The sequence below is a fragment of the Moschus berezovskii genome, chromosome 11, assembly GCF_049115385.1.
Source record: "Moschus berezovskii isolate FMDL1 chromosome 11, NW_MosBer_1.0, whole genome shotgun sequence".
Classification (NCBI taxonomy): Eukaryota; Metazoa; Chordata; class Mammalia; order Artiodactyla; family Moschidae; genus Moschus; species Moschus berezovskii.
This window is the reverse complement of record NC_142470.1, coordinates 28,757,252-28,781,960: the sequence shown is the minus strand read 5'-3', so window position 1 is coordinate 28,781,960 and position 24,709 is coordinate 28,757,252. Positions and strand designations below refer to the sequence as shown.

The 24,709-nt window shown below is 39.9% G+C and overlaps 1 protein-coding gene across 3 annotated transcripts in view; it reads left to right on the top strand.

Moving 5' to 3' along the window:
* LDAH (lipid droplet associated hydrolase) overlaps positions 1–24,709 on the top strand; it is a 99,729-nt gene that overhangs the window by 23,369 nt on the left and 51,651 nt on the right. For all 3 annotated transcript variants that reach the window (XR_016038535.1, XM_055399144.2, XM_055399142.2), the window contains exon 4: positions 12,294–12,463. Coding sequence is in view for 2 of the 3 variants with exons in the window: in XM_055399144.2 (XP_055255119.2) it covers positions 12,294–12,463 (170 nt within the window). In the remaining variant the exon portion in view is untranslated. The remainder of the gene's footprint in view (positions 1–12,293; positions 12,464–24,709) is intronic.

Here is a 24,709-nt window from a genome sequence, read left to right as displayed (position 1 = left end):
TCTGCAAGGAAGGAGGAGGAGGCAGCCTTGGCTGCCTCTTAGCTTCCTCTACTGTGATTCCAACTCTTGTTTAAAAATAATTTTATTTACTTATTTTGGCTGTGCTGGGCCTTCTTCATTGCTGCGCAGGCTTTTCTCTAGTTGCGGTGCATAGGCTTCTTATTGTGGCAGGTTCTCTTATTGCGGACCACAGGCTGTAGGATACAAGGGCTCAGTAGTTGTAGCTCCCCGGCTCTAGAGCACAGACTCAATAGTTGTGGCTCACGGGCTTAGTTACTCTGTGTCATGTGGGATCTTCTCGGATCAGGGATTGAACTGTATCTCACGCATTGGCAGGTGGATTCTTTACCACTGAGGCACCACGGAAGCCAGATGCCAACTCTTCAGAGGGCAGTCTGAGTTTTCTTTTTTCCTAATTCCATTTACTCACTAAATCTTTGAGTACCTGCCTTTTAGTATCTTTGAGCCTGCCTCTTTGCTAGCACTTACAGAAAAATACCTCTGTGCTTAATGTACTTTACGTTGTTTAGTATCCAACATCCGCTGGATCATGGAGAAAGCAAGAGAGTTTCAGAAAAACATCTATTTCTGCTTCATTGACTATGCCAAAGCCTTTGACTGTGTGGATCACAATAAACTGTGGAACATTCTGAAAGAGATGGGAATCCCAGACCACCTGACCTGCCTCTTGAGAAACCTGTATGCAGGTCAGGAAGCAACAGTTAGAACTGGACATGGAACAACAGACTGGTTCCAAATAGGAAAAGGTGTACGTCAAGGTTGTATATTGTCACCTTGCTTATTTAACTTCTATGCAGAGTACATCATGAGGAACGCTGGGCTGGAAGAAGCACAAGCTGGAATCAAGATGGCTGGGAGAAATATCAATAACCTCAGATATGCAGATGACACTACCCTTATGGCAGAAAGTGAAGAGGAACTCAAAAGCCTCTTGATGAAAGTGAAAGAGGAGAGTGAAAATGTTGGCTTGAAGCTCAACATTCAGAAAACAAAGATCATGGCATCTGGTCCCATCACTTCATGGGAAATAGATGGAAAAACAGTGGAAACAGTGTCAGACTTTGTTTTTTTGGGCTCCAAAATCACTGCAGATGCTGATTGCAGCCATGAAATTAAAAGACGCTTGCTCCTTGGAAGGAAAGTTATGACCAACCTTGATAGTATATTAAAAAGCAGAGACATTACTTTGCCAACCAAGGTCCGTCTAGTCAAGGCTATGGTTTTTCCTGTGGTCATGTATGGATGTGAGAGTTGGACTGTGAAGAAAGCTGATCGCCGAAGAATCGATGCTTTTGAACTGTGGTGTTGGAGAAGACTCTTGAGAGTCCCTTGGACTGCAAGGAGATCCAACCAGTCCATTCTAAAGGAGATCAATCCTGGATGTTCATTGGAAGGACTGATGCTAAAGCTGAAACTGCAATACTTTGGCCACCTCATGCGACGAGTTGACTCACTGGAAAAGACTCTGATGCTGGGAAAGGTTGGGGGCGGGAGGAGAAGGGGACGACAGAGAATGAGATGGCTGGATGGCATCACCGACTCGATGGACATGAGTTTGAGTGAACTCCGGGAGTTGGTGATGGACAGGGAGGCCTGGCGTGCTGTGATTCATGGGGTCGCAAAGAGTTGGACACAACTGAGCGACTGAACTGAACTGAATCATGTTCTGTTTAGAATGATAAATTTATAGATTAAGTGAAATCCCTCTGTAAATTCCTTCAAAAATTCTAATTGCATTTTTTTCATAGGAACAGAAAAAAATCCTAAAATTTGTATGGAGCCACAAAAGATACCAAATAGGCAAAATAATCTGGAGGAAGAGGATTGAAGTTCAGGTTCAAAGTTAAAGTATCACACTTCCTGATTTCAAGCTATATTACAAAGCTAGTGATCAAAACAGTGTGGCAGTGTCATAAGAACAGACCAGTGGATCTGAACAGAGAGCCCAGGAAAAATAAAGGCTCAACTAATCTTTGACAGGGGCACCAGGAACACACAATGGGAAAAGGAGGGTATCTTCAATAAATGGTATTGGGAAAACTGAATATCCACATGCAAAAGAATGAAAGAGAACCTATATCTTACACCTTACACAAAAATGAACTCAAATGGATTATGTTTAAGACCTGAAACCATTAAACTCCTGGGAGAAAACATGGGAGAAAAACTCCTTGACTTTGGTCTTGGCAGTGATTTTTTTGGTTATGACTCCAAAAACATCAGTAACAAAGGCAAAAGTAAACATTTGGGACCGTATCAAACTGAAAAGCTTCTGTACAGCACAGGGAACAGTCAACCAAATGAAAAGGTGCCTATAAAATGGAAGAAAATATTGCAAACCATGTATCTGGTAAGGAGATAATTTCTACAGTGTATAAGCAACTAATACAACTCAATAGCAAAAGCACTGATAGCCTTATTTTTAAAATGGGCAAATTTTCCCAGAGAAGACATACAGATAGCCAACAGGTTTATGAAAAATGCTCAACATCATAAATCATCAGGGAGATGCAAACCAAGACCTCAATGATATATCACATCACACTTGTTAGGATGGCATTTCTCAGAAAGACTAAAGTTAGCAAGTCTTGGAGGATGTGGAGAAAAGGTCACTCAAGCAGTTATCTAGGTTACCGAAGCTTCATGGGTAGAGGTGACCTAGTTCTTACCTGCTTGTTTTGCTGGTAGCTGGGTCATTGCAGCTAGCAATATGTTTATTCAAAGTGGATGTCTCATCAGTCAAAAACTTAATGGCAGGCACATATACTCACTGTGCGAGGTGATGGATGTATTACTTGGTCTGGTTGTGATCATTTCACAGTCTATATGCATATGAAGTCATCACCTTGTACACTTTTAAAAACAGTAATGTTGTACAACCTAACTATATGCAAATTTTGTCAGTCATACTTCAGTAAAGCTGGAAAGAAAAAATAATTGTTGAAGCTGGACCATGGATACATAGAGATCTATTATACTGTTCTCTGGACTTGTGCACATTTGAAAACTTCCACTCTTCAAAAAAAGACTTTAAAGAAAGAAAAAGGATTATAGAATCTTAAAGCTGAAAGTGGGTGCTCATGCTCAGTTGCTCAGGCCTGCCGACTCTTTGCGACCCCATGGACTGTAACCCTCCAGGCTCCTCTGTTCGTGGGATTTTCTAGGCAAGAATACTGGAGTGGGTTGTCATTTATACCTCTGGAGGATCTTCCTGACCCAGGGTTCAAATCCACATCTCTTGAGTCTCCTGCATTTGTAGGCAGATTCTTTACCATTGCACCACGTGGGAAACACCTAAAGCTAAAAGTATCTTCATTAAATTCCATCTTAAACCCTTATTTTTCAAGGAAGGAAAGTAAGGCCCAACAGGGCTAAATGACCTTGTGTTGGTGAATGGTAGAATCCGGACAGGAAGCCAGCACTGCTGATCCTGAGGTCAGTACTTTTAGTCCTGTGGTAGCTCATCCCAGGTGGCTGGTGCAGCAAATAGCCCTTCCGTGGTCACAAATTGTATCCTGGTCTGCCATACTTTTCCTGCTGTGACTTGTAGCGGGAACTGGGTAAATGAAGTATTGATGAGATTATGCAGCTCGGCAAATGCTTGCCTAAAGCCCTCACAGTGCTATTTTTCATAGTGTCTTTCTCTTTTTACATGCATGTGTGTATATATTTTTCTGTGAATGCAATGTACTTGTGAGCCTTTTACACTTAGCTTAAGTACTAGGGTATGCTTTGAAAGGCAAGTAACTATGGATTACCTAGTAGTGAGAGATTTTGTGAAGTAAAATTGAATATATAGATTTCATTGCCTTGATTAAAAACATCTATTTCCACAACTATCACCTTCAAATGTGACTGAAAGTGAATCAAATGTGTGGTATACACTTGCTTTACCTTGAAATAGTTTAAAAGATACATATTTCATTGTTCTAAGTTATTTCTTCATACATACTCAAAGAAAGTTGGGGGTTTATTACAGCAGTTTTCCTGTCAGGAAATTTATATGTCTGCTTAGAATGTGCTTTGGCTATCTTTGTGTTGTGTTGGAACACAGAGGTGTTAAAAGAATTCTTAGGAAACAGGCTTGCTTTACATACTCAATCTCGAAAAGCTGCCAACTGGCCTATTATCTTAAGTCTGGCACAAGAAGAGATAACCACGGACAGGAGGAGATATGAAGTAGTGAAAATACCTCCTAGTACTTTTCTTTCGTGGTGTTGAAACTTGTGGTGATTAGCTAGTGTGTTATATTCCTACATTCAGACCTCAATGAGAAATACCATCATAATAGAAACTCTGTATTGAATTACGTATTGAGAAGAGTACCTAGCTCAGCTATCACAGTAAGCTTTTAAGTCGTACTTGAAGACAAAAACGTTGAACAGAATGTGAGTAGCGACTTTGAAAGTTGGAAATAGACTCAAAGAATAACCCTCCATCGATGGTTCTCAATCTTTGGCAGTTATCAGAATCACTTGGAGGATTTATTGGAACACAAATTACTGGGTGCCACCTCCTAAGCTGTTGATTCAGTATATGTGGGGTGGGACCTGAGAATCTTCCGCATTTCTAACAAACTCCTAAGTACTGTCTATCCTGGTACCACATTTTCAGAAGTCCTGCCATAGATCTTCACGAATAAAGATGTGAAGCATTTTCCTGGTGGGGAAAACCAGTAGAAAGTATCTGTTGTTACGTTTGAATTTCCAGAAAATGTCTTTAATTCTTGATTTAAAATGACATCTGATTATTTACAACTTTATTTTGAGTATACTTATTGCTTATTTTTTGCTGCTTGTGTGCTCTTGGAGTTAATGACAGTAATTAGAGCCTGGGGCCTTTGCTACTAATGAGAACAGTGCCATCTAGAGGCATTAGCCCAAAGGGCCACCACAGGGCCAAAGGAAACTGGTTTCTAGAGGAGGGTGAAAGGGCAATTCATGCATCCTCAAGGACTTATCGGAAAAGGCAATGGCAAGCCACTCCAGTACTCTTGCCTAGAAAATCCCATGGATGGAGGAGCCTGGTAGGCTGCTGTCCATGGGGTCGCTAAGGGTCGGACACGACTGAGCGACTTCACTTCCACTTTTCACTTTCATACCTTGGAGAAGGAAATGGCAACCCACTCCAGTGTTCTTGCCTGGAGAATCCCAAGGACGGGGGAGCCTGGTGGGCTGCCGTCAGTGGGGTCGCACAGAGTCGGACACGACTGAAGTGACTTAGCAGCAGCAGCAAGGATTTATCAACAGCCTACTGGATTATTGTGTGTGGTGCTATAGAGGTATATGAAGAAATGAGAATGCCGCCTTTTAGTGAATTTCCACCCGTGTTGTGAGTAACCCAAAAGTTCTATAAAGGGCAGATGGGGGTCTGAGCTTCACCAGTCACCCCACCCCCTACCCCCCACCATTCAACCAGAGCAGTTGTGCTTTCATCCGTTTTACATACTGGAGGCTGTATTTGTAAACGCACACTACAGTCAATTGATTTGGATAGGCAGGACAGATATATTATTCATCATGCAAGATTATTGTTCTAAAGTACAGGTTTTCTGACATGCAAAATATGGTGTGAAAAATATATAACTACTGAGAGAAAAGATATAAGCTCTGACCACACATCAAATGTTGAAAGTATGTTTTGCTTCTTATTAGCACATGTTAAAATTATGAACAGTTGGAAATAATATTCTAGTTGCTCCACATTATCACAGTCATAAATTGAGTATAATTGGGAGAACAGATGTTAACCAATGTCAGAAGGAGGTGATTCAAGGGGGAGAAAAAGTGTGAAAAGAAAATTTGAGGAATTAGGAGTATAAACTCTTTCTGGCTTTGATTTAGTATGGAGTCAACTTACTTGATGGCAGATTCATTATCAACCATTTTAAGTCATTTGTTCAAAACGTGTAACATAAAAGCTAGAAATCATGGTTTAGTTTCACCTGATAAAACATGAACTAAAAAAATTACACAGTCTTTCAACTAATGATGAATTTGGGTGATGTTTATCCAGAGAATCATTAAACCACTTCCATTCCAGTACCCAAAACTGAAAGAAACAGAAAAACCAGTAGGACTTCTCTTGCCAGGACTGATTGGCAGAGGAACATGGAGGTTACAGGGAACGACTACATGCTTTCAAGGCAGGGACAGTCAGTCAAGTCTCAGGGCTCACAAGAAATAAACAAGTGAGTCAGTGGTAGAAAGAAGCAGAAAACCAAAGGGTAGAGCAAGAAGAAATGTTGAGAATCAAGCAAATTGTTAGATTCTCATGGAAGACAGAAGAAAGCAGCAGACAGGAGCAGGGAGCCAAGCATTGTAGCTGAGGTCCTGTAACACAGATGGAATCATTGTCCTTCCCTTTGAGATCCCTGGGTATCTTCTCACTGCTTATACAGTGGAGACTCCTGGGTGATGTTCAGGGTCCTATTGATCTAGTCTCAGCCTTCCTTTCTAACCTTATACGTTCTACCTTTCCATAACCACAAACCGACACAGAATTCATTGCGGTGTCCAAAATTATACTCACAGTTTTATGCCTTTGTGTTGTACTATCATGAATTTAGAGTAAATTTCATTTCTCTTTTTAGTTATTTGTAGATAATGCTAAGCAACACAGGATATTGTTTCGTGTGTTTTTTAAAGCTTGACCTAAAGAGCAAGCTGTACATTCATCTTGCTTAAAGTATTCTTTAAAATATGAAGTGTTGTTTTTCGCCCTTAATCTCCATGTATAAACTGTTTAATTAAAGTTATTATTAAGGTATAGATTTGGAGTAATGATGGGAGCAGGATAGGAGATTTCACTGGTTGAGAAAATTCTGGTGTAAGATTTAGAGAGTTTCTCAGTCTAAGACTCCTCAGTCTGAGACTGCAGGCTCAGTCCTAGCAGAAGGCTCATGTAGCACTAATCTTTGGTCTTGTTAGATCTATGGTCATTGGTGACTTGTAAATATTGTGTGTGTGACAATATATAGTAAAATGTATGCATTTAGATTCAGTGCGTATCAAAATAAATATGTATGTGGATATGTTGTTAAAATATGTATTGTTAAATTTAGACCATTGTGATAGTGTTCAAATGTGTAGTTAAAATTACAGTTATAGTAGTGTGAATATAATAAATGTATTTTCCAGGTATCTCTCGGTTTATGTGGAGAAAGGCACAGTACTTTTTATGAATTCAAGATGGTATTACTTTCCTGTTGTGATCCAATAATACTCTATTAAGGAAACGCTTGAGCTATACTTACTTCAATATTGTGTAATAGTATTTTTATCTACTTCTGTTTCCTCTTATTAGACTGTGAGCTCCTCGAAGACAAGGGAATGTATTGTATTTACATCCATGTTTTCTGTATTTTCATGGGCCAGTAAATCATTGTTTTCTGTCAGAATCGTCAATTTAGTTCATGTGAAATGAAAGAAAATAATAGTTACCAGTGTACCTGAAGATATACAGGATGCATAATATTTTGGCCCAAAATTGACAGAATTTTAGTAACTGGATCAGTTTGAACAAATAGATGAAAAGTAAAGGTGAAGTATTGATATAACTTAATTTCTCAAAGAACAGATTATACTACCTTTTTAAAATAAACTCTATAATCAGTAAATGAGCTATGAAGTGGATTTCATTGAGATGGGTCTAAGAAATAGGCTCAGGTTCTAGAAGGGAGTTGTCAATATCCTATTCAGGGCCATATATTGATAAAGAATTAGTAAATTGGATTCAGTTCAGTTCAGTCGCTCAGTCGTGTCCAACTCTTTGCGACCCCATGGACTGCAGCACACCAGGCCTCTCTGTCCATCACCAGCTCCCGGAGTTTACTCAAACTCATGTCCATTGAGTCAGTGGTGCCATCCAACCATCTCATCCTCTGTCCTCCCCTTCTCCTTTCACCTTCAATCTTTCCCAGCATCAGGGTATTTTCCAATAAGTCACTTCTTCACATCAGGTGGCCAAAGTGTTGGAGTTTCAGCTTCAACATCAGTCCTTCCAATAAATATTCAAGACTGATTTCCTTTAGGATGGACTGGCTGGATCTCTTTGCAGTCCAAGGGACTCTCAAGAGTCTTCCCCAACACCACAGTTCAAAAGCATCAATTCATCAGTGCTCAGCTTTCTTTATAATCCAACTCTCACATCCATACGTGACTACTGGAAAAACCATAGCTTTGACTAGACAGACCTTTGTTGTCAAAGTAATGTATCTGCTTTTTAATATGCTGTCTAGGTTGGTCATAGCTTTTCTTCCAAGGAATAGCGTCTTTTAATTTCATGGCTGTAGTCACCATCTGCAGTGATTTTGGAGCCCAAAAAATAGTCTGTCACTGTTTCCATTGTTTCCCCATCTATTTGCCATGAAGTGATGGGACTAAATGCCATGATCTTAGTTTTCTGAATGTTGAGTTTTAAGCCAACTTTTTCACTCTCCTCTTTCACTTTCATCAAGAGGCTCTTTAGTTCTTCTTCTTTTTCTGCCATAAGGGTGGTTTCATCTGCATATCTGAGGTTATTGATATTTCTCCTGGCAATCTTGATTCCAGCTTATGCTTCATCCAGCCCAGCGTTTCTCATGATGTACTCTGCATATAAGTTAAATAAGCAGGGTGACAATATACAGCCTTGACGTACCCCTTTTCCTATTTGGAACCAGTCTGTTGTTCCATGTCCAGTTCTAACTGTTGCTTCCTGACCTGCATACAGGTTTCTCAAGAGGCAGGTCAGGTGGTCTGGTATGCCCATCTCTTTCAAAATTTTCCACAGTTTGTTGTGATCCACACAGTCAAAAGCTTTGGCATAGTCAATAAAGCAGAAATCGACGCTTTTCTGGAACTCTCTTGCTTTTTCGATGATTCAGCAGATGTTGGCAATTTGATCTCTGTTTCCTCTGCCTTTTCTAAACCCAGCTTGAACATCTGGAAGTTCACAGTTCACATACTGTTGAAGCCTTTCTTAGAGAATTTTGAGCATTAGTTTGCTAGCGTGTGAGGTGAGTGCAGTTGTGCGGTAGTTTGAGCATTCTCTGGCATTGCCTTTCTTTGGGATTGGAATGAAAACTGACCTTTTCCAGTCCTGTGGCCACTGCTGAGTTTTCCAAATTTGCTGGCATATTGAGTGCAGCACGTCCACAGCATTATCTTTTAGGATTTGAAATAGCTCAACTGGAATCCCATCCCCTCCACTAGCTTTGTTCATAGTGATGCTTCCTAAGGCCCACTTGACTTTGCATTCCAGGATGTCTGGCTCTAGGTGAGTGATCCCATCTATTAATTCAGGCAGTCTTCAATTTGGAAACAGTTTGTTCCAAATATACTTAGTTGACTGTAACTTGGAGGGCATTTTCCCTATAATAAGAATGCTATAAATCATTTCCATGTTATCCTGATTTTGATACAATCGATTGTGATTTTTTTTGCAGTGTTTTATGGAGAGTAAGCTAATGATTCCTGGAATTTTTTTCAGAGTATATTAATAAGAGATAAAGTATACAGTCAAGTATATAGATATTCTTTTAGCTTTTAGTTTTTGCTAGTAAAGTAATATCCAGAGAGCACATTGAAATTTTTTATTATTGTTTATTTATACAAAGTACTTTCCCCATTAATCTCATTACTTCAGAAAACACTAAATGGTGTGTTTATCTTGGCAATCTACTGAGCAGTTCCCAGAGTAAAAGACAGACTTACCTCTGAAATATTCATTTCAGTAATGATTTGAATTATAATCATCCTTAAATACAGAGAAGACTATGGCAACCCACTCCAGTACTCTTGCCGGGAAAATCCTATGGACGGAGGAGCCTGGTAGGCTGCAATTCTATGGGGTCGCTAAGAGTCGGACACGACTGAGCGACTTCACTTTCACTTTTCACTTTCATGCATTGGAGAAGGAAATGGCAACCCACTCCAGTGTTCTTGCCTGGAGAATCCCAGGGACGGGGGAGCCTGGTGGGCTGCCGTCTATGGGGTCGCACAGAGTCGGACATGACTGATGCGACTTAGCAGCAGCACCATCCTTAAATATGTTATAGGGCCTTATTTCTAGGATCAATGAAGTTTTTAAATGTTTATTGTATTTAGCTCATTTTCTTTCTCTTTGCTCTAACCATGTAAATGTTTTTGGTGTCTATTTGAGGGAGGCCTTAAATGACAGGAATTGAAATGATCGCCATCATAAGTTTCATTTCTGAAATAGTTTATGCCAGACCCTTCCTCTGTGCTTTAAAGTGTTATGCAAGCAACATTCCTCAGAGGCTAAAACTGCTATCTCCTGTTTATATGTAAAGAGACTTCAGCCAGAGGTTGAAGGATTTGCATGAGTCACTTAGTGAGGGGTTTAGCTAGAATTTAGAAACAGATTTATCTTGTCTCTGGTGCTCCTGATCTTTGTACCATACCATACTGTCCCAATGAAAGGACGGTTTCAACATTTTCAAAAGTTGTCTATTTTGAAAAATAAAGAACTTGGGTCACACTTATTGTAGGTATTTGTTTTGCGGTATCAGAACAATGTGATCACTCCTGGGTAGAGTGATCAGAGAAAACTTATGAGCATAGTGAACCATCTGTGGGGTCGCACAGAGTCGGACACGCCTGACGCAACTTAGCAGCAGCAGCAGTGAATGTAAGAACTCAAATAGAATATTAACTAAATCAAAATTTGGATTTGGAGACATCAGAGGCCCCATGAAAATCAAATTCTGTCTCTTCCCAATTCTGTTTTATGTTGAACTTCCTTGTTAAATGGAGAATGAATTCTAGACTGACCTGAAAAGAAGGATCAGAGCAGAACGCGGGTCACCGGGGAAATCACCTGTTTCCGTAGTACCTCTGAAATAGGGAACTAAGCCTCACTGATCCAGCAAAAAGCTTTTCAGTAACTGTATGCCAGGCATTGGAGGAAAAGATAAGCAAGACATGAATAGTACAGCAGTAGTAAATTAGAAATTCTGTGGTGAGACAAACATGGGACGTTGCAGAAACTGAAAGAGGGAAGGCTACTTTACTCCTCATCGGCTGAACCATAAAAAGGTTTCTCAGAGGAGGTAACACTGGTTGAGCGTTTGAAGGATAAAAAGGAGTTAACTAGATTAAGAGGGCACTGAGCACTGAAGGAAGAAAAACCAGAGTGTACAGATGAAACTGAAGAGCAGTTATTCAAAATGAGTTTTAGATATTTTTATTATAGTTTGCATCAGTACCTTATAGGAATCGTGAAGGCAAGAACTTTAGTATTCCAATGATTCAAATTTTAGAAAACAATTGACTACGTTGTGAAATTTTGAAACATACTACACTGTCATTGAGGTTAAAACCCCGATACATGTTCATTCAGTTCAGTCACTTAGTCATGTCCAATTCTTTGTGACCCCATGGACTGCAGCACGCCAGGCCTCCCTGTCCATCACCAACTCCTGGAGTTCACTCAAACTCATATCCATTGAGTCGCTGATGCCATCCAACCATCTCATCCTCTGTCGTCCTCTTCTCCTCCTGCCCTCAATTATATGTTGATAGGGAAAACCTATTGAAGTTTTCTCTGCTCATAGAGTATCAGAGCTGGCAGCATGCCAGGACTGTGCTGGTTAAAAGGAACAGTTTGAAACATTTCTACTTAAATGTTTCAGTCTTGATTTCTCTAAACAAAGATTATCTGGAAGCAGTGTCATAGATTTTCTTGGCTGTCTACTAGTCATAAAACTGAGCCTAATGAGTGGTTTTCAACGTGTGGTCCTGGGACTAGCAGTATCAGCATTTTCTGGAAACTTAGAAATGCAAATTTTCAGACTCTAGCCCAGACCCACTGAATCAGAGACTCTGGTGATGGGGCCTAGCAGTCTGTGTTTTAACAAGTCTTTCAGAGGATCCTGATGCATGCTAAAATTTGAAAACCATTGGCCTAAACTACAGTAGTTCAGGGAATAATTGAGAGTCATAGGCTTCAAGGACAGAGACCTGGGTTTGAATCCCACTGGTCCCATTTCATAGCTATGTAACTGCCAATCTATTTCCTAACATCAGAGCTTTGGTATTTTCTTCTGTAAAATGAAGATAAGAATGTTCCTTCTAGGGTTGTTGCGAAGATTGGTAGATATAATTTAAGTAAAACACCAACATTGTGGCTTGCACATTGTAGGCTTTCAATAAGTGATAGCTACTACTATTGTTACTGTTTTTTCTTTTTTTTTTTTGTTAAGATATTTTCCCTGGTGAAATGATTGCTTTCACTTACTGAATGAAAAGTACTTATATATTTCCTTTTAGATCCAAATGCTAAAGAAATTAAGGACATCTATGGACTCCGTGGTCAAGTAGAACACAAATTAGCTTTCCTGAGAACTCAAGTGCCAAAGGAAATGAAGCTTGTGGTCATTGGCCATTCTATAGGCTCCTATTTTTCCCTTGAGATTCTGAAGCACGCACCTGAGCTCCCAGTAAGTATGCCTCCGGAGGTGACTGTCGGTACTTGATTGTGCCCTTGCACAAGTCCTCTTAGATGTCCTTTGCTCTTTTGTCTCTTCTTTAATTAAGTAGAACATGGAGAGGGATCCTTGGTGGCTACCTTTACCCTGTCTCTGTAGTACTGTGGGCCCGTGTTGAACGTATGTTCGTACCTTTCCCACAGTGTTTCAGAAATAATGCTGAAGGAGGTAGGAATTTTCTGAATAAATATCTGTGTTTTAAAAAATTAAAGCACAGTAAATTCAAAAAACTAAGATTATGGCATCTGGTCCCATCACTTTGTGGCAAGTAGAAGGTGGGAAAGTGGAAACAGTGACAGATTTTATTTCCTTGGGCTTCAGAATCACTGAAGATAGTGACTGCAGCCATGAAATTAAAAGACACTTGCTCCTTGGAAGGTAAACTATGACAAACCTAGATAGCATATTAAAAGACAGAGACATAACTTTGCTGACAAAGGTGCATATAGTCAAAGCTATGGTTTTTCCAGTAGTCATGTACAAATGTGAGTTGGACCATAAAGAAGGCTGAATGCCTGAAGGATTGATGGTTTCAAATTGTGGTGCTGGAGAGACTTGAGAGTCCCGTGGACTGATGGAAATCAAATCAGTCAATCCTAAAGGAAATCAACCTTAATATTCACTGAAAAATCTGAAGCTGAAGCTCCAATCAATACTTTGGCCACGTGATGCAAAGAACTGATTCACTGGAAAAGACCCTGATGTTGGGAGAGATTGAGGGCAGGAGGAAAAGGGGGTGAGGATGAAATGAGCTGGATGAGGATGAGATGGCTGAAATGGGATCACTGACTCAGTGGACATGAGTTTGACCAAACTCCAGGAAATAGTGAAGGACAGGGAAGCCTGGTATGCTGCAGTCCATGGGGTTGCAAAGAGTCAGACATGACTGAACAACAACAACAGATAGTTAATTTATAATGTTTTAGTTGAGCAAATGCCTTTTAATCTAGGGTGATCTGGAGTTTTTAAATTACATATAACCTGCTGTTGTTCATAAAGCAATATTTTAAAGCAGTCACCAATGAGACAGAGGCAAGAGTCTTGTCTAGGAAGAGAATTGTGTAAATATTCATTTTTGCTCTTGTTTAGTCGCTAAGTCGTGTTCGACTTTTTGCAACCCCATGGACTGCAACATGCCAGGCTTCCCTGTCTTTCACTATCTCCTGCAGTTTGCTCAGATTCATGTCCAGTAAATTCTCATACCTCCTCTCAAAAGGAGGAAGATTTATCATCACCCTTGTTGACGGGCAAACAGCTGTGCTTAAGGAACACTAGATCATTACTTAGTCTTAAGTCCGCATCCTTACCTGCTTTGCAGCTTGGCAGCCTTTTTGAGACAGTCATTCATGAATACTTACTGGGCGCCACTACGCGCCAGAAGATGAGTGAGACACTGGAGACATAAAGACCTGTTTAAAGTGCCAGGAAAGCTAGCAAACTATGCAGCACCTCAAAACAGAACCTCATACTTTTACTGACATATACCATTGAAATGATGCGTTAAATGCGATTCATAACAGAGATTATTTCCTCATTCAACAAACTTACATATTCAGCACTTGCCATGTAACAGGCCTCATGCTGCGTTTTGACGACATCCCAGTGAATAAAATAGTCTGTGAGGCCAAGAGAGCCTGAAGCCTAATAGAAAACACAGACTAACCCATAGGTATGGTACGTACTGTCTTATGTGAATAGAGAGTGTGTGGGAGCATGAAGGAGTGCTGTTTAACCTGGTAATCTGAAGGCAAGACAGGAAGTGATTCTTTCCTGGAATCTCCCTAGCCTGGGAGATTTTCACTCCATGTGATAAAACATCCTCAGTGGCATCTCAGTTCAGTTCAGTCGCTCAGTCGTGTCTGACTCTTTGAGACCCCATGAACTGCAGCACGCCAGGCCTCCCTGTCCATCACCAACTGCCGGAGTCTACCCAGACCCATGTCCATTGAGTCGGTGATGCCATCCAACCATCTCATCCTCTTTCATCCCCTTCTCCTCCTGCCCTCAATCTTTCCCAGCATCAGGGTCTTTTCAAATGAGCCAGCTCTTTGCATCAGAGTATTGGAGTTTTTGCTTCAACATCAGTCCTTCCAATGAACACCCAGGACTGATGTCCTTCAGTCTCAGAGCTCACTAGAAATTTGCTCCTTTTCCCACCGGCTTAACACTTAACTTCTTCCTTATAATTGCCATTGGGAAAAGTACAACTGTAGCCTCCTGGGGTGAGGTGTTTCATACCAAATGGGGGCTGTTAATTTCTCACATTGGGTATAAGAAAATATATATTTCATTTTAAGTGTGAATTCAATCAATTCTAGATCACATTCTATTCACTGTATTATTGCTTCTACTCTATTTCCACCCCCCCCAGATAAAATATTTCAATTAGAAAGCAGGCTTCCCTTTTGTTTTTAGCATTTAGCATGGCTTCTGATCTCTGTTATGCCTCTGAAGCTCTCTGGTACCATGTTATGAGGTTACTGTTTTCATAATATCCAGTCCGAGCCCTTAGCAGTTCTCTCTGCATGGTTGCTACAACTCCTTGCTCTGGAAACAAGACACCTAGGTTCAGACAGTTGCTGTCATACTTTGCTTGCATGACCTTGGGCAAGTTATTGAATCTCTCTGTACCTTTGTTTCCTCATCTGTAAAAGGGGGATAGTAATATGTTCTTCAAAGGACTTTTGTGAGAAATTATATAAAGAATGGTGGCTCAGGCGGTAAAAGCATCTGCCGACAATGCAGGAGACCCGGATTAGATCCCTAGGTTGGGAAGATCCCCTGGAGAAGGAAATGGCAACCCATTCCAGTACTTTTGCCTGGAAAATCCCATGGACGGAGGAGCCTAGTAGGCTACAGTCCATGGGGTCGCAAAGAGTCGGACACGACTGAGTGACTTCACTTTCACTTTCTTTCATATAAAGAATGATACCTAGAACTTAAAAGTTCTATGTAAGTATTAGCTATTATTATCTTAGTGGAAATAACTGGAAGCACTGGCTCAGTCACTAGGTTAGCTACTGTGTTAGTAATCTCAACTCAAAACTTAACAGTATAAAGCACTACACATTTATTCTCTCCCAGTTTCTGTGGATTGGTCATAACTTGGCTGGGTCCTCTGGTTCAGGGTCTCTCACGAGACTGTAATGTCTTCCAGGGCCATGGTCTCATGTGAAGAACTGAATTGAGGAGAATCTGCCTTCACTCCTTCAAGTTTTTTGGACTGAGGGCCTCAGTTCACCACTGGCAGTTGGGTAGAGGCCACCCTCAGTTCCTTAGAATGTGGGCCTCTCTAACTTGCCCCATCAGAGCAAGTCTGGGAGAAGAGCCAGAGAAAGAGTCTGCTGGCAAGATGGAAGTCACAGACCATAACTTAATTACAGAAATGATATCTCACTACTTTTACAGTATTCTCTTTGTTAGAAACAAATTACTAAATCCAGCCCAAACTCAAGGGGAGTGGAGTATACTAAAGCATGAATATTAAAAGGCTAGGATCACTGGGGGCCAAGTCAGAGGCTGCCCACCCCACCACTACCCCAGTTAGGATTTCACTTGTGTGATGTCCTGTCAAGCATGTGGATATATAGGCATATATATAAATTAAAATACCAAATATATTTCCTGGTGTAGGAAGTAACTTGGTCCTGTCAAATAAAATGTAGCAAACTGATATGAAGTATAATTTTTGGTTATTAGTTGTTCCAAGTGTTTCAAAAGCTTTAAAACCATTTTTGAAAGTGTACTTGCATGTTTGAAATAATAATAGCATTATTATTTGTGATGGTTAATTTTACATGTCAGCCTTTTTGGTCTAAGGGGTACTCAGATAGTTAGTAAAACATTTCTGAGTATGTCTGTGAGGACCAGAGAAAATCAGCATTTGAACTGGACTGAGTAAAAGAGATCTGCCCTGACCATGGTGGGCAGGCATCATCCAGTCTTGAGGGCACAAATAGAGCAAAAACTCCAGGAAGGGCAGATGCTTTCTTTCTCTCTCCTAGAGTTGAAACAGCCATCTTTTCCTGCCTTGTGACATTGTAGTTCCAGGTCTCAAGTTTCGGCCTCACCTATTCCCCTGGTTCACAGGTTTTTTAACTCGGACTGAATTATGCAACTCACTTTCCTGGTTTCCAGCTTGCAGGTAGTATGTGGTGTGGAATCTCTTAGCCTCTCTGAGTGTGCGAGCCAATCCCTATAATAAATGTTTGGGCTCTGTTTCTCTAGGAAACCCTGACAAATACACTGTTCTGTAAACATAGGAAAAAAAGATCCATTTCTGAGTCCTTCGATTTGTTAACTTCGAGATCTTTCCTTTCAGTTTTTGTTCCTTTGCCCCACATCCATTCTGCATGTAACATTTAATTTTTCCTGTGCATATTTGAAAATAGATGTTGAGCACATTTGTTTTGAACTTCTCTCTCTTTTTTGGCTTGTGTTCACATATCTGTTGGGAAAGAAGTAGTACCATGCATCTTACAGTTAACATAGCTTCTTGCAGCTCCTCAGCTCTATCACTTTCTCATTAAGGATCTGCTTTCAGGTGTTCCTGCCCTTGCAGGAATAGTGGTGAAAAGAGAAAAGGCAGATGAAACATGAGGTTAACCTAGTCTAATTGTGGAGACATAACTCATGCTGTGATTATAGAGTTTCCAGAGAAACACAAGAGGCTGTGTTTTCTTATAAAGGGTGTACTCTAGAAAATAGTGCGTGCAATAATAAATTGTCCATAAAGGTTACCCGGGGAGGAGGGTGAACATCTGTATGATTTTTTTTAAATTGTTATTCAAAAGCTTTATCTGGTTTCAATTAACTGCACTGTTGAAGTCCTCCCCCCAATACACACCCCTCTTTAAACACCTGGCCCAGCTAATATTGGTGGTGTGATCCCTGCTGAAGTGTTGAAATTTCAGTGTCTCTGGCCTAATCTCAGACGGCACAGTGCCTGCATGCCTGAAGTTAGCATGATACGCTCCATTTAAGATGTATTTGACAATCAAATAAGTTTGTATTAGCCAGAGTGTTGCAATCCCTAATCATTTTGCCAAAAATAAGTTAGCTGTTATGTTTTACAACATATGAAGTGTGATAATAAGAAACTTGTGTTTCCATCTCTTATGTTATTTTTACTGGAATATTTGACTCCCATAAGATTTTTGAGGACATATGTGTAGTTTAGTAGCTGGTTTATTTGGTTTTATTTTGGTTCAGTTCTTTATAATATTTTTGTAACTAATGATAGGAAACTATGGTCATAAAATAATTTTAAGAGACTTACTGTATATTTTACATATAATGTCTGACCTATTTTTTAATATACTGAAGGAAATAATCGATTCACTCTTAAAAATCTCATATTAAAAATTTTGTTTGTTTCTTCAAGCAAATTTGGTAGAATAATAGAAAGTCTTCATATATTTTGACATGAATGTCCAGAATAAAGAATTTTTAAAGGAAACTTGAGAAAACAGATAGTTGGAAGATTGTTCAATAGCACTGTCATGACTCAAAATAATAAACACAATTTCAGATTAGTGGGATCTTCAGCCTAGTCCCATCTTTAATTTTATACGTAGAAATGGAGAGAAAAGTGCCTTGCCAGGATTCAGCCTTGGATCTATCTTAATCTAGGGGTAAGATATGATTACAATAACTGTGGATCTGTTGTTGTTGTTTAGTCGCTAAGTCATGTCCAACTCTTTTGTGACCCCCATGGACTGTAGCCCACCAGGCTTCTCTGTCCATGGGATTTCCCAGGCAAGAATACTGGAGTGGGATCTCCTTCTCCAGGGGATCTTCCTGATCCAAGGATTACACCCTTGTCTCTTGCATTGGCAGGCAGATTCTTACTACTTGGAAGCCCACCTGTGGGTATAAAGAAAGTCTAAAGAAGATACCTGATGGTTCTCTAAATCTTTGGATGGTGGCAAAGCCTCCAGATAGTATGGAATGTTCCTGGAGTGTACACAACTAGCTCCATGCAACTCATTACATTGTAGCTCATGGAGTAGTAGACTCCATGAATGAAAAGATAAAAAGTATTAGTGGCTCGGTCCTGTCTGACTCTTTGTAACCTCATGGATTGTAGTTCACCAGGCTCCTCTGTCCATTAAATTCTCCAGGCAAGAATCCTGGAGTGGAGTGCCATGCCTTCCTCTAGGGGACCTCAACCCCAAGGATCAAACCCTGGTCTCCTGCATTGCAGGCAGATTCTTTACCATCTGAACCACATGAATACTGCTTTAGCAATGTGGGGCAGAAGAGGTGACATGGGAATAAAAATGTAATCATCTCACTATCTAGAACTTTCCTTTAAATCAGTCCTCTGTATGTTCAAAATATACCATCTGATTCTTCCCCAAAATTACCTAAAGTTCAAGTTTGGGAGTTGAAAGCCCCCAATTCTTAACTGGGCATTAAGTCATAAAGTGAAATTCAAGTAATTTAACTTTTATTTTCCTCTAACAATTTATATGGCATTTAAGGATAACACTTCCTCCCTTTCCAAGGGTACTAGATCCTTCAAAACTTAATTTTTTATATTATTTGGCCTTCCTTGGGGAAAATGCACAATACCATAGAGCTTTCTTTGTCTATCTGGTTGGCAAAAATACCTTCTCTCTAAATGAAATTTCCAGATTACTTAAACTTACTCTTTAAAGCCCTAGACTATTTTATCCATTTGGATTAAAACTTGTCTAAAACATATTTTTAACTTATCTGCCTTCTTCAACAATCTATGTTGATTATGGAAGAACTTTTCCCTAATGATTCAAGGACATCGTTTTGATACTATTATACAGTAAAATACAGTTAAAGGGATTTTGCCCATGTCCTGAAATTTCTTAGATGACAGTACTTTTTTAAAAAAGAATTCTCACGTCTGTTTATTTTATAATTATTCCATCTCCTCTGTCAGTGTTAGGTACCATTTATCCTCCCTATTTTGTTGCTACTGATTTGCTGCAAATAGAGAAAACAGATAATTGTAGAATTTTTTTTCAAGTAAAAAATGAACACATCTTAAATGAAGATATAAGAGTAAAACTGGCAAAATTAAGTAAATGGATTTTGACATTTCTTAGAGAAATAATAAAATAGCTTACTTTCTTTGGTTTATTATGAGTATCCCAGTGATGTATGTAGATAATCAAAATTTTAGTATTTTAGTGAGATACTCAAAACACACCACAAGTACAGCTAAGAAGCTTGAAAAACTTTACCAAAAGAGTTAAAATAGCATGTTGGATCATCTCATCTGTGTGTTGAATCAGAAGTACATCTCATCTAATTTAGGAAAAAAATAAATTCAAATACTCTGAAAGAAATGAGATCATTGAGCTTGTGGTATACTTGCACTATTCTAGTGAACCTACTTGTCTGCAGAGTTAGACATGCTCCTGAGAAACTTTTATATGATTACACTAAGTTGTGTTCAATAGTTAAGATAATCCAGAGGTGGGGGAAGGGTGGGAGATAATTCATTTCTCAAAATAACTGTTGTCAAGAGTCCTGTCCCTAGATTAATTGATAAGAAGCAGAAGGCAAAATGAAGTCTCATGAGGCTCTGAGTGATTTGAAAAGAGAGGTGACTTCTAACTGAGAAGATCAAACAAAAGCATCATTGAAGAGCAGGTGTTTGAGCAGAGGAAAGATGAGTCAGTATTTAGAAGTAGAATTTGATGGGGTTTTTGGGGGGCAAGGTGGGAGTTGCTATCCATTCTAAGCAGTGGGAAATGTATGGAAATAAAGAAACGGTTTTTATCCCTGGGCACTGGTCGGATTTGGATGCAGCACAGTGTGCATGAAGGGGGCAGTGGGGCAGGAGAACCTAGGCTGATAAGAGTGCAAGTGCAAGAGAGTTTGGACTCTCTTTTCTGGACAGCATGGAGCCGCTGAAGGACCTGTGATAATAATAGTCATGCACTGGGTAGATTAACTTATCAGTGAAAAGGAAATGAAATGGAGAGAGTATAGAATCAAAAGTGAACAACCAACTGAATAGGCAAGTTGCCTAGTTCAGATGAGAAATAATGAAGATAATAGACAGGATTCACCCAGGGACATTGTTAAAGAGAGAAAAGAAACAGGTCATAGATGTATATTAGGAAAGTGACTTCATTTGGTGGAAAGGAACATGGAGAGGAGGAAGCAGAAAAAAGGCAAAATTTATAATAATTTTCCAGACAGTTGGCTGCAATCCATTAGTGGGTCCTGAATTCACTTCAGTGGGTTGGAGCCTGTGGATTAGTCAAGATACGGTATACTATGCCTTGGTAACACAGTATCAGTGGCTTTTAACAATAAAGATTTGTTTATCACTCTTTGAGGATAGGCTGCCCTCATGTAATTCTCTCCATGCACTCTTATTCCAGAACCCAGGTTGATGAAATAGCATCTCATGGCAGAGAATAAAGAGGAAATAGTGAGCCACACTTTGCCTTTTAAAACCTCTGCCTGGAAGTGACATTTGTCACTCCTCATACTACACTGGACAGAGAAAGTCACATGAACAAGTCTGTCAGCAGGGAGGCCATGGAGTACAGTCCTCTTCAGAGAAGGAAAACATGTTTGTAAACAATAAAACAGCATTTAAAAATAATAAAAGTAAAATGAAACAAAATAGAATAGAAAATATTAATTTTATGGTTATAAAAGTATGTATTGTGGAATGTTTATTTCACTTTTTATGAGTATGTGTTGAAATCCTAAGTTACAACATAGAATGTATATCTTATTGTGGGTCAAGGTAAGAAACTTGAAGGTCATTAACCTCGACTAGGGTATGCCACAGAAGTGAAGAAAAGAGAAAGGAGAATGTCTGGAAAGGCATAGGTATGTGGTAGATTAAAGAGGATCACAGATTCTTTGCCATTCCTTTCTCAGGAGGTGAGTCTCCTTCCCTTCCTCTTTAAATTTGGGCTGGGTGTGTGATCTGGTTTCACAGTGGGATACAGAGGAGATGATGTTCTGGTACTTCCAAGCCCAGGCCTTAAGGGGACTGGGAGCTTCCATTTTCTCCCTCTTGGAAGCCAAATGCCAAATTAGAAGTTTAGCAACCCTGAGACTACCAAACTATGAGGAAGTCCAGGTTGGCCACACAGAAGGGGATCATGAGGCCCCAGAAGTGGGTGAAACCTTCTTAAACTTTCCATCTGCTATGGGAAGCAGCCAAGTAAGTGACCCAAGTCTATGCCATGTGGAGCCAAAGTCTAGCTGAGCCCTGTTTGAATTCCTGACCCACAGAATCAGAAAATACATTTGAGGATAGTGTGTTAGGTAGGAGTAGATAACTGGGATAAAGTAAAGAAGTTGAATGTAACTACAGTTGAAGAGAAGGAAAATTGAAAGCTTCTGGTATTGGTAATCGGAAGGTCATTGATAAACTGGAAGAGAATATTTTTAGTGAAATAATGGGAGAAGGACGTTGAAGAAAGTTAGGTGATCCAGGAATTGGCCAGTGAAGTGGAGAAGATAAGATGTTAAGGAACAAGTTGGTCAAGGAAACATTTTTTCTCTGTAAGTGGGAGAGAATTTGGCATCTGCTGGCGGGAATAGCCCATGTAGAGAGAGAGATGCTGAAAATGAAATAGAAATGTTTATTGGAACAGATTTCCTCCTCTTTCTCCTTTAAGCCTACACACTTGAATACTTGGATTTTTCTTAATCTTCATATCCTTGCAAAATGGTTTTTGTGCCTTGTGCTTGGTTCTTCATATAAGCCCAGAAACTTGAAACAGTTAAAAATTTAAGTTATTGTCATTACTAATACAGTTTATACATTCATTTGAAATTTACAAAACATGTTCACATATAACAAAGTTATTAACAACCTAATCTTTTCCCATTTTACAGGTAAGGAGAACAAAGTTCCAAGGAGTTACGTCTTATCCTTATGTTAGTTAGCTGCTGCTGCTAAGTCACTTCAGTCGTGTCCGACTCTGTGTGACCCCATAGACGGCGGCCCATTAGGCTCCCCCCGTCCCTGGGATTCTCCAGGCAAGAACACTGGAGTGGGTTGCCATTTCCTTCTCCAATGTGTGAAAGTAAAAAGTGAAAGTGAAGTCACTCAGTCGTGTCCGACCCTTAGCGACCCCATGGACTACAGCCTACCAGGCTCCTCCATCCATGGGATTTTCTAGGCAATAGTACTGGAGTGGCTTGCCGTTGCCTTCTCCGGTTAGTTAGCTAGTAAATGGCAAAACTAGGACTTTATATTCTGTTCTCTAGCTTTCCTATCATTGGCCTTCAGGTGAGTTAGTTAGGAAAGTTATGATTATAAATAATTAGAGCAAGTTATTTTGACAAACCATCAAAACCTATTTGACCTAAACTTAAGGTTTCAACTGTTATTTATTAAGACTTGAGTTCTTCAAATACACAAGGAGGGTTTTAGTGGGAAGTGGGTGAATGCTTTTGAAGGAAGTGAGAGAGAACTGGGAGAAGCAGGAACATGGCTGAATGTCTGGATCATGGAAGATCAAGGGAGTTGGTACTGAGGCACAGGCAGGGGCAGAAACTAAACTCTAAAGACAGTGAAGCAGAAACCTAGAATTGAGCTGGGGCAAAAGGAAGGATAGAATATGAAGGGAATTGGAAGATTCTGCAAACACAGTGGACAATAGTTCTACAGTTGTGTCTACATGACCCATTAGTGAACCCTGGTGCAAGAAAACCGCAGGGGTCAGGCAGTCAGCAACTACTCTGCCTTGTGAAAGACTCTCATAAATCCCCTATTCTGGGGAGAGTTTGTGCAGAGTATGATGAAATGCTATCTTTCTAATCATGTATGTATATTTTAAATACATATTTGTTGTCTGTATATGTGTGCACACACACACATTGTCTTTTCTGAACTACCCACAGACTGCCTTATTGAAAACTAGACACGTGGAAAGTTTCAGCTTCAGCCATTTTTCAGTTATCTGCATATTTTTAAAAAAGATCCTGAAATTGCTTTCAAAGTGGAAAAATTGTGTGGGCTTTTTTCATCTTTTCATAACTCAAGAACTATTTAATATATTTTTCTCAAACTTTGCAAAAAAAAAAAAAATCACCTTTGGGCTGAAACCAAGCATGGAAAATTTCACCACAAAGGGCTAATTTTTTGGAAAGCTGCAAGAAAGTGAAAACAGGAGTTTATAATAGAACATTCTTCATGCATGTTAATACTTAGTACTTTATCTAATGCATTTCATCTGAGAATTTCTGAACACTTTTCAGATTTAAAAATTGAGCCATTTTAGTATTTGTGGTCCATGATAGACTGTCAGATATGGAAAATTCTCTGCATCCGCTTAAAAGTTTGGAGTATATTAGGAGTTAGTGAGATATGTTTACTGTCTCACTACAGATAGGGCAGATGAAGTGAAGTGGCTACTAGCCAGAGAAAGCCTTACATTTACTGCTTAAACACATTTTAATCACCGCCTCTTCCTGGGGCTTCCCAGGTGGCTCAGTGGTAAAGAATTGGCCTGCCAATGCAGGAAAGTCAGGAGATACAGTTTTGATCCCTGGGTTGGGAAGATCCTCTGGAGGAGGAAATGGCAACCCACTGCAGTATAATTGCCTGGAAAATTCCATGGAGAGAGGAGCCTGGCTGCTACAGTCCATAGAGTTGCAAAGAGTCGGATGCTCCTGAGCAACTAAGCGCTCTTCTTGGTCCAGGAGTAGTTGTGAGTAGAATATATTTGATGACATAAGACTTTAGATTCATCTATCTGAGCCAGTAGTTCTCAAAGCAGTATCAGCATCATCGGGGATCGGATAGAAATGCAAATTATTTGGCACCACTTGAGATGGGAATACCAGACCACCTGACCTGCCTCTTGAGAAACCTGTATGCAGGTCAGGAAGCAACAGTCAGAACCGTACATGGAACAACAGACTGGTTCCAAATAGGAAAAGGAGAGTGTCAAGGCTATATATTGTCACCCTGCTTATTTAACTTATATGCAGAGTACATCATGAGGAACGCTGGGCTGGAAGAAGCACAAGCTGGAATCAAGATTGCCGGGAGAAATATCAATAACCTCAGATATGCAGGTGACACCACCCTTATGGCAGAAAGTGAAGAACTAAAGAGCCTCTTGATGAAAGTGAAAGAGGAGAGTGAAAAGGTTGGCTTGAAGCTTAACATTCAGAAAACAAAAGATCATGGCATCTGGTCCCATCACTTCATGGGAAATAGATGGGAAA